The sequence below is a fragment of the Dermacentor silvarum genome, chromosome 2, assembly GCF_013339745.2.
Source record: "Dermacentor silvarum isolate Dsil-2018 chromosome 2, BIME_Dsil_1.4, whole genome shotgun sequence".
In the NCBI taxonomy this organism is placed as follows: Eukaryota; Metazoa; Arthropoda; class Arachnida; order Ixodida; family Ixodidae; genus Dermacentor; species Dermacentor silvarum.
In genome coordinates this window covers 83,413,015-83,429,754 of record NC_051155.1, presented here as the reverse complement: position 1 = coordinate 83,429,754, position 16,740 = coordinate 83,413,015, and the positions used below count along the sequence as shown (strand labels likewise).

The 16,740-nt window shown below is 51.5% G+C and overlaps 1 protein-coding gene across 2 annotated transcripts in view; it reads left to right on the top strand.

The window, feature by feature from the left end:
• LOC125943073 (uncharacterized) overlaps window positions 1–9,736 on the top strand; it is a 31,911-nt gene extending 22,175 nt beyond the window's left edge. For both annotated transcript variants that reach the window (XM_049661429.1, XM_049661428.1), the window contains one exon: window positions 9,420–9,736. In XM_049661429.1, coding sequence (XP_049517386.1) covers window positions 9,420–9,583 — 164 coding nt within the window. In that variant the 3' untranslated portion in view covers window positions 9,584–9,736. The remainder of the gene's footprint in view (window positions 1–9,419) is intronic.
• Window positions 9,737–16,740: the final 7,004 nt, after the last annotated feature.

Below are 16,740 nucleotides of genomic sequence, written 5' to 3'. Positions count from 1 at the left end.
ACTAGTCGGATAAGGTCCTGTTCCTTGAGTCCCCCTCTTCCTGCTGATAATTCGTTGAATCATGCGCAAGATCTGCGTGGTCGTGTGTTGTAGCTTCTGTAGGGCGTATCCTCCACCCCCGTCCTTTTGTAAGTGTAAGCCGAGGAAGCGAAGTCTGTCTACATTGGTAATTTCTCTAGGACCTATTCGCAGATGGATCGTTCGTGCCGGGGCTGTTGTTCGTCCTCGTGAGTGCTTCTGGATTATGAGGAGCTCCGACTTCTCCGGCGCGCATTGCAGTCTGCATGTCTCCGCGTAGCTTGCTACGACGTCTACTGCCTCCTGTAATGCCTCTTGTTCTCCTATCTACCATCCGACCGTCCATATCGTGATGTCGCCTGCGCACAAGGCGTGTCTGATCCCCGGTATTTTCTCGAGTTGGGCTGGGAGGTTCATCATTACTACATTGAAAAGTGTCGGCGACAGCACTGCTCCTTGTGGCGTTCCTCAGTTAGGTCTACTGGCTGTGACCTCCCATTTCTCAGCAGCCCTATTGTGGCTGTACGATCTGTAAGAAAAGCCCTCACGTAGCCGTACGTTCGTCGGCCGCAATTCGTGTCACTGGTATTGGCTAGTGTGGTTTCGTGCCCCACGTTGTCAAAGGCGGCCTTTAGGTCTAGTGCGAGAATTGCTTTTGGGTAGCACGGCGTTGCTGCAGTCAGTACTTCATCTTTGAGCTGCAGAAGCACGTCTTGAGTTGACAAGTTGGGCCGAAAACCAAACATCGTGTTAGGGATCAGTTGACGTTCTTCGAGATGCGTCTGTAGCCTGTCTAAGATAACAAGTCCCATCAATTTACCGAGGCAAGACGTAAGTGAAATCGGTCTTTGGTTCTCCAGGTAGGGCGTTTTTCCTGGCTTTGGTAACAGCGTAATCTCCGCATGCTTGAATTCTGGGGGTAAGGTCCCTCTGCTCCAGTGCGCATTTAAGAGTTCCAGTATTGCCTGCACGGTTGCATCGTCCAGGTTACGTAGATACTTGTTGGTGATTCCGTCCTTGCCAGGAGTGGTGTTTAGAGTGAGTCTTGCGATCACTCGTGTCAGCTCGGAACGCGTTATGTCCCGATCGAGCTTGCGGTTTTCCAGTCCGGCGTAGTCAGCCGCTGGCTTTGCACAGAGTATCGGCTGGCCAATATATCTACTTTATAAGGCACACAATAGCTGACTGCCTGTGCCTCCGAAGTACTGTAGTACTCGACTCATCGTGTGCTGGCTTTCTCTCTTGCTCTGGGTCGGATCCAGGAGATGTCTGAGTATGGTCCACGTCTTCGCAGCGCCCAGCTTTCCTTGGAGGGAGTGACAGAACTGGTCCGAATTCTGTCGTGCAAGTTGCTCTGCGCAGCGCTCTGCCTCGTCCGCTAGTTTTGCGATGCGTATTTTTAGCTTACGGTTCTGCCGCGGCCTTAGCCATCATCTGAGCAGACTGTAGCATGCTTCCCACATGTGTGAGAGGCGCGGATCCACTGCCGGATTGTCCGTGGTGAGTGCAACCTCCTTGAAGTGTTTCGCTACCGATTCCTGCAGTTCTCTAAGCCAGGCCTCTAGATCGGTCAACGCTTGGGCTTCTTGAAGTTCTCTTTCGCTCCGGAGCTTAACCCAGTTAGTGATTTTGGTAGAGCGTAACTTTCTTCTCGGGAAGTTTCCCACGTGTACCGAGATGTCGTGTATGAAGTGGTCGCTCCCTAGCCTCTCGTTAGTGTTTTCCCACTCGACGTTCCGATGTCTGGACGTGAGCGCAAGATCGGGACAGGTGTCGCCGGCCGTGCTGTTGCCTACTCTCGTTGGATATGTCGGATCCGTCATTATCGTAAGGCGGTTGTGTTGTATGACGTTGTACAAGGTTGTTCCCTTTTTGGTGTGTCTGACGTACCCCCACGCCTCGTGCGCCGCGTTGAAGTCACCTAATATTAGGAGGCCCTTTTGTCCAGCTAGCTTCCTCGCTTGCTGCTCCAAGTTGTGTAGGGCTCCCAGCGTTTCCTTCGGCGAACTGTATATATACTAAGTATAAAAACTATTGTGTTTCCTCTGCGCTGCGGCACTACTTCCGTGCTCTTAGACCTGATTCGGCTCTCGGATCTGGATCTGCTGCCTCCTCGCTGTTGCGATGCCACCCTGGGTCTAGACCTGGAGCGGGTCCGACATCGGGATCACTGTCTGCGACCCTTGCTCGGTTGTTCCGTCGTGGTGTTGTATTTGTGTGCCTGTTCGTTGCGTGGCCTGTGCGACAAGCGTGGCGCTGGTAGCAGTCTCTTAGGGCATTCTTTCGACGCCGTCGCTCAACGAACATTTCAGTTTGCAGTCGTTTCCATCACTAGGCTCTGCTGCACGGCATCTTTCACAGGTGGGTTTGTCCGGGTGCGGGAAAACGTCGGTTCGATGCCCCATTTGATGGCACGCGTTGCATACCTTGACCGTGCGTCGATAGGGTAGGCAGCGCAGCTCATCTCCGGCGAAGGTGATGTACCTCGGTACCGTTCTACCCACGAAAGTTATCAATGCGGTCGCACATGGCCCTAGCATCCGCGCTTGTAGAATTTGTCTTTTGTGTGCATACAGCCCGTGCATGAGCTCCGCGTCCGTCGTTCCCTGAGGGATGCCATGGGCCACTCCACGAGCTGAATTCGCCGGTGGTGCGATATATACTGCGACTGCATACTGCTTGGCGCCGAGATGCAGTGTTGATGTCTCGTATGCTAGCTGCCATGTCTTCGCTAGAGGTACTCACTACTGCGATGTTCTGCTTGCTTTTATAAGCACGATAAGGTTCTGGGTCGGGACTGTGCTTGGGCATCCCCTCGCCGTGAGTACAGCTCGGGCGATGACCGGGGTCGGCCACTTCGAAAAGACGAGACCTTCCCTTGGCCTCAGTATTACTTTCAGGGGCTATTCCGGGAGCGGTGGTCGTCTGCACGGCGAGTGCTGCTGTGCCTCGGGAGCCGGGTCGGAGTTCTTCGTTGCTTCCTTGCTGCGTTGTTTGCGCCTTTTGACTGTCAGCCCGTTACCTGCGCAGTCAGTGGATTCTTCTTGCCGTTGCGAGGGAGAAGCATCAACCTCCATGGTGGTTTTTATAAGCTTCGAGTGCCGGGTGGGGCTTACCTTTTACTCCTGGCTAGGCATAGCGGAGCGGTCTCCGCTTGCCAACTCTCGAGGTTCCACAACACCAACAAATGTGACTCACAGCCTAGATCTTGGTTTCTACGGACGTAATCTAACTCGGTAGGTCGAATGGCACTATTTCAAAGGCCTGGGACGAGTTGGCCCGGAGATAGTGTTTCTTGTACCGGGAGCCCATGCAAGCACGGCCGCTCCTCGCTCGTAAGCGTCGACGCGCGATGCCGAGACGAACCTTGTTCTCTTCTTCCTCAGTCACCTTGCTGTGCCACACCACGTGGCATTACCGCCTCCTCAAAAAAATATTGCAAAAAAGCAGAAGGACAACACATATAGGCTTGACGTGAGAAGGCCTAGATGGCCTAGGATGAGCCCATAGGCTATAGTCACGATCACTGTGATGTGTGACATAGTCACAATGCACTGAGGGACGAGAAACAACAAAACTCACCTAAGCTGGTGAAAGCGTCGGCTATTAGGGGCTATAGTATGGTTTCAACCGCACAACGTGCACAATCTTAAATTGCGGTTGTCGACGTCGGGGAGGCTGGCTTCCGTCAGGAAGGACTTCGTAATTCCCGTCACTAATTCGCGGCCACATTCAGTAAGGTCCGAAGTAGCGACTCAAAAGCTTCTCGGATAGTCCTTTTCCGCGGACGGGAGTCCAGACCAAAACTTGATCACCAGGTTGGAACTCGACTTGTCGATGGTGGAGATTGAAACGGTGCGCATCGATGCGCATGTTGTTTCTTTATGTTCACTCGGGCAAGCTGACCTGCTTCTTCCGCGCGTTGCACGAAAAGATCGGCATTTTGGGCGAGATAAAGATGACCGACGTTGTCGCATGGCAACATTGCTTCTAACATAGTCTGCACTTCACGGCCGCAAACGAGGTAAAACGACATGAAGCGTGTTGTTTCTGGCGTAGCAGTGTTATAGGCAAACGTTACGTAAGGAAGTATCTCGTCCCATGTCTTGTGCCTTACGTCTATGTACATAGACAGCATGTCAATCATCGTTTTGCTCAGTTGTTCGGTCAAGCCGTTTGTCTGCAGCTGAGTTTTATAACGTCTTCAATGAACTGTGCTGTAAAGGGTTTGGCCCAGTCTGTGATGACATGTGATGGGGCGCCGTGCCGTAGGACGATGCTCCGTATGAAAAACTGGGCAACCTCAAAAGGTGTGCCTCGAGGCCACGCCTTTGTCTCAGCATACCGCGTTAAATAGTCTGTGACGACGATTATCCACCTGTTGCCAGAAGCTGACAGTAGAAACGGGCCAAGAATATCCATGCCGACCTGGTCAAAAGGTTTACCAGGTGGGTCAATCAGATTCAGCAATCCCGCAGGCTTCACAGCTGGTGATTTTTTATGTTGGCATTCATGGCAGGCTTGGACGTACCGCTTAACACACTCGGCAAGTTTCGGCCAGTAGTAGGATTTGCGCGTCTAGCAAGCGTTCGCGCTAAACCTAAATGGCCAGATGGAGGCTCGTCAGGACAGGCGAACAAATCTTCGGCACGGAGGTTTGCTGGAACTACCAAAAGGTAGGTCTTGTTGTTGGCAGCAGAGTTCTTCTTGTACAAGACGCCATGTCGTAAACAAAAAGGCGACAGTCCTCGAGCGATATTCTGGGGTATTGGTGGGTTTCTTCCTTCTAGAAGTTCGAATATAGGTCGTAGCGCGTCTGCATGCTGCCGTGTGGACAAATCAGTAACGCTTACGGCCCCAAGGAAACTGCCGTCGTCCTCAATGTCTTGGTCGGTAGTGTCGATAGGGGCGCGCGAGAGTGCGTGAGCGTCTTCGTGTATGCTACCCGATTTGTACACGATGATGACGTCGTATTCCTGCAAACGTAGACTCTACCGTGTCAGTCGTCCAGACGGGTCCCGCAGGTTTGCAAGCCAGCATAAAGCGTGATAGTCGGTTACAACTTTGAATGGGCGGCAGTAGAGGTAAGGTCGAAATTTGTCCAGCGCCCATACGACGGCAAGACACTCTTTCTCCATTGTGGTCTAGTTGGTCTCTGCAATCAATAGTGTCCGACTTGCGTAGCCGATCACTTTCTCAATGCCTTCCTGCCGTTGTACAAGCACCAAACCAAGACCAACGTTACTGGCGTCGGTACGAACTTACGTGTGCGCCTCCACGTTAAAGTGGGCCAGAACTGGCGCTGACACCAGGCGCTGTCGAAGCTCGGTGAAAGTAATTTCTTGCTCTGAGGTCCAGACGAACGACACAGCGTCACGCTTGATGCAAGTCAGTGGCTCCGCCATCTTCGAAAAATGTTCGATGAAACGCCGGTAGTATGCGCACAGGCCTCGGAAGCGTCGGACACCTATCTTGTCGGTCGCTGTTGGAAACGTGGCTACAGCGGCAGTTTTCGCGGGATCGGGGCTCAAGCCTTCCGCGCTAACCACGTGGCCCCGACACATCAGCTCCTTGTAGCCGAAATGACACTTCTGAGTCTTAATGGTGAGGTTAACCGATCGGATAGCTTCGTGAACTTGCCGCAGTCTTTTCAGGTGGTCGTCAAATGTCGCCGGAAAAACAACCACGTCGTTCCGGTAGACAAGGCAGCTTTGCCACTTCAGACCAGCGAGAATGGTGTCCATCATTCGCTGGAAAGTTGCTGGTGCCGAACAGAGGCCGGAAGGAAGTATTATGAATTCGTAAAAGCCATCTGGAGTGACGAAATCAGTTCTTTCGCGGTCTCGTTCATCTACCTCAATTCGCCAGTAACCGCTCTTTAGATCGAAAGACGAAAAATACTTAGCTCGCCGCAGCCTGTCTAAAGAGTCATCGATACGTGGTAGCGGGTAGACGTCCTTCTTGGTAACATCGTTGGGGTGTCTGTAATCAACACACAAACGAAGCGTTCCGTCTTTTTTTCTTGACGAGAACGACCGGGGAGGCCCACGGACTGTGCGAAGGCTGCATGACACCATCATCTAGCATCTCCTTGACTTGGGCTTGAATTGCCTCACGTTCTTTCGGCGAGACACGCTAGGGCTGTTGTTTAATGGTGCGTGCGTCGTCGGATGTCGTTATGCGGTGCTTCGTGATAGGCGTTTGACCAACTTTAGTAGACCGAGCGAAGCACGCTCGGAACTCGATCAAGAGTTCCTGCAGTGCGTTCCTTGGCCATGGTCATCCATAAGGTCGGAGTTTACATCGATGTTTCTGAGTTAACCGTCGTCTGTGCCCACTTCAGAGAAGCAAAGCACTCGACGATGTCCATTGATGGTTCGACGTAGGCGACGGCAGTGCCACGAAAAATGTCCCGATGCTCAAAGGTAAAGTTGGTAACGAGGACCGCTGTCTGGCTATCACGAAGTATCACAAGGCTTCGTAGTACACTAATACCTTGGGTCAGCAACATAGAAATGTTGCCTTCTACAATGGCTTCATCGTATGTAGCTCGCCGGACTTCACCGGAACCATCACACTCGCACGCGGCGGTATCGTGATGCTATCGTCCGAAACGCTAAGTGTGGATCTGCGTCCAATGGCGTCGATCTTTGCTATTGCCTTTTTTGTCGAGAAAGTGATGGAGCACTCGCAGATGTCAATAATGACGCGATAATGGCGCCCATAATGGCGCCTGCCTCTTGTTACTCATTTAATGCTGTAATCTGTTCTGTTTCTCTCCTGCCACGTTGAGTGCCTCACAACGGCCGAGGACTCCTGTCATAATTCTGTCTTTTTTTTAGTCCTTCAGGGCATGGTGAGTTGCTATCTGTTGTTTTACCCTCGCCCTTCACACCAATTCTCTGTGTTCTTTAGTTCAGTTTGGGCGCTAAAATGAGAATGGCCAACTCAGAATATCAGTCAAAAACTCAGAAGCATTGTTTAAATAGAGTAGGACGTTATGCTCACTGGCACTATCTCCTTCATTGTTTTACTCTTCTTATTAATTTTTTGCGTGGTATACCTATAGATGCAAGACCTCCGTTGGAACACACACATGGATATAGAGTTGATGTCGATTTAGTAAAGACTGATGCTGAAAACATGAGGAAAATACTGTATTATTGGACTGCATATGGAAGCGTTTCAGTGCGGTCGAAGCAGGAATAAATTACTGGGGGGAAGTTTATTGTGTGTTTTTACATCCCTTGTATTACTATCGTCTGCTAAGGCGCCTGCTGTGCTATGTTCAGGTGCGGTGGGCATCCTCAGAATGTGCGCACCAGTTAATGCTTCCTATTTCTCTTCTTATTATACGCCTTCCCATGCGAAATGTACAAAACCGGACGTTTACCTGGATGGCCAGCCTGTCTTCCTTTATCCCTCTTTCTTCTATTCTTGTTTTTCTCTATTGCTCGGTGTACTGGAAGACCTTTTTTTTTCACAACTCAGCAATTTCTTTAATCTCTTAACAATAAAGCGCATTTTTCTTTTTCCAATAAGTTTTTTTTCTAAAGAAATACGGCACATATATGGAAGGCACATTTATCAATCGATAATTTTATGGGCGGAATGGTAATTTAATGGTAATTGTTGGTTTCAGTATTTTCTTCACTGCATTTATTTACTGCTGATTTTTTCGACTTTACCGGTGCTGCTGATTCTGGCTGCTGTTTTGCCGAATAGCTCTGGCCGAATGCGTACGCCATACCGAAAATAATGTCGACATCACGCCGACAAGCAAGGAACACTGAGGGATGAACTGCTTGTTGTATGTTTAACTATTTTTTCTGAAGCCTTGGGCATTCGGCGGCAATTGCGTACATTTACTTGTACCTGTGCCTTGAGTTCGCACACTCCAAGAGCTGGTGTGGATGCTGGGGGAGGCACGAGGCTCTCAACAATGGTGTTAAATATAGCGCAAGCAGTTTGTCCCGCAAAATGCGCTATTAGCATCCAACTAGTTACTGACAATTTTCTCTTTATTTAGGTGTCTTCGCAGTAGTAGTAGTAGTAAAACTTTATTATAATCAGAAACCGGACAGGCTCCTACCCCAGTCCACAGAGGCGGTAGGGGGTTAAAGACGAAGTTTGTCCAGCAGGATGGTGCTACTATTCCAAGGTCCCACTAGCACGGGCCATCCGCTCAGCTCGTTGGATCAGTCGTAGCTGATCTTCCAGGGCCGGGCTAGACAGCAGCGCCCCCCATTCGATCCACGTGCCGTTTGTTTGTGTTCTTCTCCGTGTTCTGCACACTCCCACGTGATGTGAAAGAGTGTTGGTGTTGCTCCACACCACGGCCATATGTCTCTGTAGGCCGTGGGGTAGATCAGGTGGAGTATGTGCAAATTTATGTAGGTGTTCGTCTGTAATCTTCGCAACACGGTTGCCTCTGCAGCGCTGAGTTTACCGTGGGGGGGGGGGGGGGTGGATAGATCTTTCTATTTTCTCTGAAGTATTTCAGAATTGTTGCAAAGCAAGGGTCTAGGGGTGTAGGGTCCTCTATTGCAGAGTCTGGGGCGGCACGAGCCTCGAGCCTCGAGCCTCGCCTCATCCGCATGCAGGTTCCCGGTGACGCCCTCGTGCCCGGTGGCCAGGTCACAGTTTGGATGTACTGAACCATGAGGTCCCATCCAGTCCCGACAAGTATTCGGAGGGCCTGTGCTCCAGCTTTGCCCCTTAGATAGTTTCTGCAAGCTTTCTGTGAGTCTGTGATTATCGTTAATTGAGCGTTTCGCGTCCAGCCCTCTTTTATTGCGAGCGCAATTGCAACCTCTTCTGCTGGTGTTGTAGAAGCGCGATCTATTGAAGCGCAGGCTGTAATTTTCCCTCTACGGTCTGCGACCACTGCCATCGCCTTCCTTGCAACTGTCTGATAAGGCGCGGCGTCAGTGAGTCTTGCCGTATTCATGTATTTTGTCATTTTTTCTATGTATTGTGTCCTAGCCGTTCTTCTCCCAGAATGCAGGGTAGGATCCATCTTATTTCGTATGGGGGATACCGTGTACCATTCTCCAAGTTCGTTGGGTATCTCATTAGTTTCTTGATGCAGCGCAGTTTCTTCGCAGTAGCGCTAAATTATTCAAGCGCGGATATGTTTTGTGTCGCCATCACGACGAGGTTAAGCGTTTGCAGCCAATAGGTAAGATTCCGCGCCGGTAGCCAATGAATGGAAGGAGACCTCGCAAAATGACAACGAAGTCAAATATCGGACAAGCACTTGGCAACGTAAAATGGTTTACCAGCGCCTTGCTCCTTCATATTCGTTTTCATTCTTTCTGGTTCTTATCCTAGTTGCGCGAAATATTTCATGCCGCCATTCATTTTGTTTGTATACTGCACCAGCCCTTTTCCTCACGCAGGGAGGTTGGCCAGTTTCAAGCACCTGCACGGCGGAATCTACTTTGCGGACGCTCTTCCGGCGAACACGCTGGGAAAGTACAGGATCACCGCACTTCGAGAGCTGCTTCAAACACTGCGCAGAATGGACAGCGAAAAGGTCCCTGTCAAAGACTGCATCTACTAACGCACTACAGGAAATCTGTCCCGTGATTATGTCTTAACGAGGCGTTCAGGACTTCCTCCTGCATAACGTTTCTTTGGGCTTTGTCCATGGTTGGGTTTCATGGAATAAAGATATCAACGCATAAATAATAAATGATAAAAACATACAAACAAACTGCTGGTATAAGGTTTTAAGTAATGTTACACTTCATTTGATCACGTGTGTGAAGGCTTTGGTTCTACTTGAGACATAACCTGCAGAGATAGAACGAGATGAAAGGCATGGAGGTTCACCACTTATGTGTATGCGGTTTACTACGTTGAAACGGGGTGGGGTTAAGTGGGCAGAAACGAAGTTACAAAAAGAGAGATATAGTATAAAAAAACCGGCAGATCCCACGCCCTGTGGGAATCGATGTATTGCGAAGCAGTGTGTTATGCGATGTTATGCGAAGCAGTGTTATCCTACCAAGTTAAGGAAACAACAATAAGAGCACCAAGACGTAGACGGCTGTTTCATAACCTACATGAAACGCATGTCATGACATTCATGTCATGAGTCCTGAGGAGTCCCTTTAGCTACGCCTAAGAGACCTTAAGACGAAAGCCTTAGTCATGCTCATGACTATAACTTCGACCATCAGCCTTTAGCCTTTTCCTTCACTTAGTACCACATCTGAACCAATTCCGCTGGTTTTTGAGTGTAATTCTTTTTTCGCTGAGTCATGGTCATGACTATGATTTCTACCATTATTCTTTAGTGTTTCCTTCACTTAGTGCCCATGTCAGAAACCATTTCGGTGGTTTTTAAATGATAATCTTTTTTCGATCGGTCATTGTCTTTTTAGGCGGTTGTTTCATGACCTGCATGACACGCAGGTCGTGTTCGTCATGCACTGTTGTCATACGATGCCAATCTTGGTACATACCAAGTCAACAAAAAACAACGACCATGAGAGCACCACGACGTAGACGGTTGTATATATATATATATATATATATATATATATATATATATATATATATATATATAGATAGATAGATAGATGAGATAGATAGAAAGATAGATAGATACTGTCAAAGTGGCAATTGTTCTGAGGAAGGGTTTATGCGCATTGAGATTTTCTAGGCGAACATTTCGACTACGAACTAGCCAACCACAGTATCTAAGGCACTATAGCGTTGCCGCCCCAAAACACCCTCAAGCTCCTCGCACAATCGGCGCATTTTCTCTCTAGAGAGCCTGAATTGCCTCCTGAATTCTTTGTCTGCCATCTCAAACGTGCCTTGTCGATGTTGAGGTCGTCGTTGTCTCACGGAGGCTCGATAAAAGCACTACACAGCTACCTCAGGAATCACCATCGCCGCCATTTTGCTCTGAACATCGACCTCGCCTGTGCACACGGTAGGCATATAGGCTCTGCACACGAACTGAACCAGTTCGCTCTTGTTCATTTTCTAGCAGACGGCGGATTAGGTTTTCAAATGATTACAATGTGCGTGACGTCAACATAATATGCAGGCATGCCCCGTCACCATGGCGTCATCCAGGTGGTGACCAGTCGCGTGCTCGCGAAGCGAATGCTTCGGAAACCAATTCACCCGCCGGAATGGCTGAGTCAGCTAAGGCGTTGCGCTGCTGAGCACGAGGTCGTGGGATCGAATCCCGGCCGCGGCGGCCGCATTTCGATGGGGGCGAATTGCAAAAACGCCCGTGTGCTTGCGTTGTAGTGCACGTTAAAGAACCCCAGGTGTTCAAAATTATTCCGAAGCCCTCCACTACGGCGTGCCTCATAATCAGAACTGGTTTCGGCACGTAAAACCCAAGAAAGAAGAAGAAGAAGTCGTAACCATTTCGTTACAGAATACGTGGCCTGGCCTCAATTTTAGGTTCACTGCAAACTATTGTCACGTAGTAGTGACGCTGAAGAAAACAGTCGTAAAACTGTGTACGACGAAACTGGTTGTTTATTGGGCGAACCTGTGCCCACAAAATCAAGGTACACTCAAAGCACAACGATAGCGGCGAACACAGTCGGCGATCGTCGAAAATCTGATCAGCGGCGAAGCGCGTCGGCTTTTATACCTGAGTCATCGAAGGTTCTAGATTAATCCCTGATGCCCGCGTGTCTTCCAGAAAGTTCTAGACAATTCGCCTCAGTCATGCAATCAGATAACAGAAGCGTCGGTGAAAACAGGCAATGGAAAGAAGCATCGATAACGTTCTAGAAACTTCCGATACAGGCGCGTCCTGCGCCGAGCGATAACGTTTAACATTTGTTAGCCGGTGGAAAGCGGCCACCGGTGAAAGATAAACATGTATACGTGTCAATACCCTCCCCTTAAAAAGCATCGTCCCGATGCTACAAACAAATGTGAAAGCGTAAACAAAACCACGCGTAATAAAGAAGAAAAAAAATAAAGTAACAAAGTACCTAAGTTCGTCAGCGGGCGTAGAAAGGCTTAAGACGCACCACATGGATGACTTCGGGTCGTGCACGGCGCCGCTGTGATTACGAAATGCCGTCTGGCACGACCTCATAGTCCAGTGCACCAATACGTCGGATGATCTTATATGGTCCGAAATAGCGACGTAATAGTTTCTCGCTAAGTCCTCGTCGGCGTATCGGAGTCCAGACCCAAACACGGTCTCCGCGCTGGTACTCGACGTAGCGTCGTCGAAGATTGTAGTGTCGGCTGTCGGTTCTCTGCTGGTTCTTGATGCGCAGGCGGGCGAGCTGTCGACCTTCTTCGGCACGCTGCAAATAGGTGGCAACGTCGAGATTTTCTTCGTCAGCGACGTCTGGTAGCATGACGTCAAGCGTCGTTGCCGGGTTCCTTCCGTAGACCAGGTTGAACGGCGCCATGTGCGTCGTTTCTTGCACGGCCGTGTTATATGCGAAGGTCACGTACGGAAGGATGGCATCCCACGTCTTGTGTTCGACGTCGACGTACATTGCCAGCATGTCGGCGATGGTCTTATTTGGGCGCTCGGTGAGGCCATTCGTCTGCGGGTGGTAGGCGGTGGTGCGGCGATGGATTGTCTGGCTGTATCGCAGGATGGCTTGAGTTAGTTCAGCCGTGAAGGCCGTACCTCTGTCGGTGATGAGGACTTCCGGGGCACCGTGACGCAGGAGGATGTTCTCAACGAAGAATCGGGCTACCTCGTCGGCACTGCCTTTGGGCAAGGCTTTTGTTTCGGCGTAGCGGGTGAGGTAGTCCGTAGCTACGATGATCCATTTATTCCCGGACGTCGACGTCGGAAAAGGCCCCAGTAAGTCCATCCCGATCTGCTGGAACGGTCGGCGAGGTGGCTCGATTGGCTGTAGAAGCCCGGCTGGCCTTGTCGGCGGTGTTTTGCGTCGCTGACAGTCTCGGCATGTCCTTACGTAATGGGCGACGTCAGCAGAGAGGCGAGGCCAGTAGTATTTTTCTTGTATCCTCGCGAGAGTGCGGGAAAAACCGAGATGTCCAGCCGTTGGGTCGTCATGGAGAGCTTGCAGAACCTCTGGACGCAATGCTGAGGGTACCACGAGGAGATAGTTGGCTCGGAGAGGCGAGAAGTTCTTCTTTAGGAGAATGTCGTTTTGCAAGAAGAACGACGCTAATCCTCGCCTGAACGCCTTCGGCACAATGACGGTCTTGCCTTCCAGGTAGTCTACAAGGCTCCTTAGTTCCGGGTCGGCTCGCTGTTGTTCGGCGAATTCGTCGGCACTGATGGGTCCCAAGAAAGCGTCGTCATCCTGGTCGTCTTGTGGCGGCGGTTCGACGGGGGCGCGAGACAAACAATCGGCGTCAGCGTGCTTTCGCCCGGATTTGTAAACGACGGTGATGTCGAATGCTTGAAGTCTCAGGCTCCATCGTGCGAGGCGACCTGAAGGATCCTTCAAGTTAGCTAGCCAACACAAGGCGTGGTGGTCGCTTACAACTTTGAAGGGCCTGCCATAGAGGTAGGGGCGAAACTTTGATGTAGCCCAGATGATGGCGAGGCACTCCTTTTCTGTTGTGGAATAATTTGCTTCCGCCTTCGATAGCGACCGGCTAGCGTAACTTACAACCCTTTCTAGTCCATCAGTCCTCTGCACAAGCACGGCGCCGAGTCCTACGCTGCTTGCGTCGGTGTGGACTTCGGTATCGGCATTTTCGTCGAAATGCGCAAGTATTGGCGGCGATTGCAGGCGTCGCTTCAGTTCTTCAAATGCTTCGACTTGCGGCGTCTCCCACTTGAACTCGACGTCGGCCTTCGTGAGATACGTTAGTGGCTCAGCGATCCGTGAAAAATTCTTGACGAAGCGCCTGTAATAGGCGCACAGTCCAAGAAATCTACGCACTGCCTTCTTGTCAGCGGGCGGAGGAAAGTTGGAGATGGCCGCAGTTTTCAGAGGGTCGGGGCGCACTCCTGACTTGTTGATGACGTGGCCCAAAAACAAGAGCTCCTCATATGCGAAGCGGCACTTTTCTGGCTTCAACGTGAGTCCGGAGGTCTTGATTGCTTGAAGAACTGTTTCAAGGCGCCGGAGGTGTTCCTCGAAGCTTGAGGCAAACACAACGACGTCGTCCAAATAGACGAGGCAAGTCTGCCACTTCAAGCCTGCCAGTACTGTATCCATGACACGTTGGAAAGTGGCAGGCGCCGAGCAAAGACCAAACGGCATGACCTTGAACTCGAACAGTCCGTCTGGTGTTATAAACGCAGTCTTCTCCCGGTCCCTCTCGTCGACTTCGATTTGCCAGTAGCCGGTTTTGAGGTCCATCGACGAAAAATACTTTGCGTTGTAGAGTCGATCCAAGGCGTCGTCAATCCATGGGAGGGGGTATACGTCCTTCTTCGTGATTTTGTTGAGGCGACGATAATCGACGCAGAAACGTAGGGTTCCATCCTTCTTCTTCACTAACACCACGGGGGACGCCCACGGACTCTTGGACGGATGGATGATGTCATCCCGTAGCATTTCGTCGACTTGTCGCCTTATGGCCTCGCGTTCGCGCGCCGAAACTCGGTACGGGCTCTGACGGAGTGGCCGGACATTTTCGTCGGTTATGATGCGGTGCTTGGCGACAGGGGTTTGTCGAACTTTTGACGACGACGAGAAGCAGTCCTCGTATTGCATGAGCAGAGCCTTTAGTTGTTCTCTCTTGTGCCTGGGAAGGTTCTGATTGACGTCGAAAGTTGGTTCAGGTACTATAGTCGTCGTTGCAGGTGCACTGGAATCCGTGAAGGCGAACGCACTGCTGGCTTGTACTATTTCGTCGATGTAGGCGACCGTGGTGCCTTTGTTAATGTGCTTGTATTCGGGGCTGAAGTTCGTGAGCATCACCCTTGCTTTCCCTGCACGTAGCTCAGCTATGCCTCTAGCGACGCAAATTTCACGTTCGAGCAGTAAGTGATGATCGCCCTCGATGACGCCCTCCATGTCTGCAGGCACTTCGGTACCGACGGAAATCATTACGCTGGAGCGAGGCGGAACGGTGACTTGTTCTTCAAGCACATTCAAGGCATGGTAACTTATGTTTGTATCCGGTGGTATCGCGTTGTGCGTTGAAAGCGTTATCGACTTGGACCTTAAGTCGATGACTGCACCGTGTTGATTTAGAAAGTCCATGCCTAGGATTACATCCCTGGAGCAGTGCTGCAGGATTACGAAGCTCGCCGGGTAAGTGCGGTTGTTTACCGTGACTCGCGCTGTGCAGATTCCAGTCGGCGTTATTAGGTGGCCTCCCGCTGTCCGGATATCGGGTCCTTGCCAGGCTGTTTTCACCTTCTTCAACTTGGCGGCGAACGGGCCACTGAAGACGGAATAGTCGGTTCCAGTGTCGACGAGAGCGGTGACGTTATGGCCATCGATGAGAACGTCTAGATCGGTAGACCGGCGTCTGGCGTTGCGGTTAATTCGTGGCGTCGGATCACGGCTGCGTCGGCTTGCTCTGCTGCTGCTACGTCGCGTCGGAAGGTCTTCTTTCGGCGGCGAAGTGTTGTCAAGGCTGTTGCTAGGCGGCGTGCTGATATCTCGTCGTGATGAATCGCGAATCGTCGTCGTCGGCGGCGTCGGAGGATCTTCGGCATTGCGTCGTACAGCAACCGCACCTCCATCGGTTGCTGCCTTTAGTTTCCCGGGTAAGGGCTGGGAGATCGGCCCCGGGTGGCACCGTTGTACTGACGGCGATGCGGCGAGATGTAGCGACCTGGTGACGGCGAGCGTGAGGATCGTCGTGGTTGCCACTGGGCTCCGGCGAGGTAGTCGGCGATGTCGCGCGGTCGTTCACCTCGATCGGGACGCGGCGCGTTGACGGGGAACCCTCGTAGGCCCATTTCGCGGTATGGGCATCGGCGGTAGACATGGCCGGCTTCCCCGCAGTGATAGCAGAGCGGGCGGTAGTCGGGGGCGCGCCAAATGTCCGTCTTCCTCTGGTAGCTGCGCTGGGCGACGGGCGGGCGTGCTGGTGGCGGCGGCGGTGGACGACGGAACTGCGGCGTTACGGGGCCCTGGCGCGAGCGCGGAGGGGGGCCTTGACGACGGGCGACGGCGGCGTAGGTCAGCGCTTCTGGCTGGGGTTGCGGCGATTGTGGCTGCACATCGGGAACTCCAAGTGAGCGCTGAACTTCGTCTTTGACGACGTCGGCGATAGATGCCACGTGAGGCTGCGACCTGGGAAAGAGCTTATGCAGCTCCTCGCGAACGACCGCTCTGATGGTCTCGCGCAGGTCGTCGGCGCCTAGCGCTTGAGCGTCGGCGTAGTTGGTCAGGGCACGGCGGTTGTATTGCCTGACGCGCATTTCAAGCGTCTTCTCGATCGTTGTAGCTTCGGAAAGAAATTCGGCGACAGTCTTGGGCGGGTTGCGCATCAATCCGGCGAATAGTTGGTCTTTGACACCCCGCATCAAGAACCGAACTTTCTTTTCTTCAGACATGTCGGGGTCGGCGTGGCGGAAGAGGCGAGTCATCTCCTCCGTGAAGATCGCGATGTTCTCGTTCGGCAACTGCACTCTGGTTTCTAAGAGAACCTCTGCCCTCTCCTTTCGTACGACACTCGTGAAGGTCCTCACGAAGTTTTCACGAAAAAGGTCCCACGTAACCAGGGTGGTCTCTCTGTTCTCAAACCACGTCCGAGCAGCGTCATCCAACGAAAAATAGACATGGCGTAGCTTGTCGTCGTTGCTCCATTTGTTGAACGTCGCGG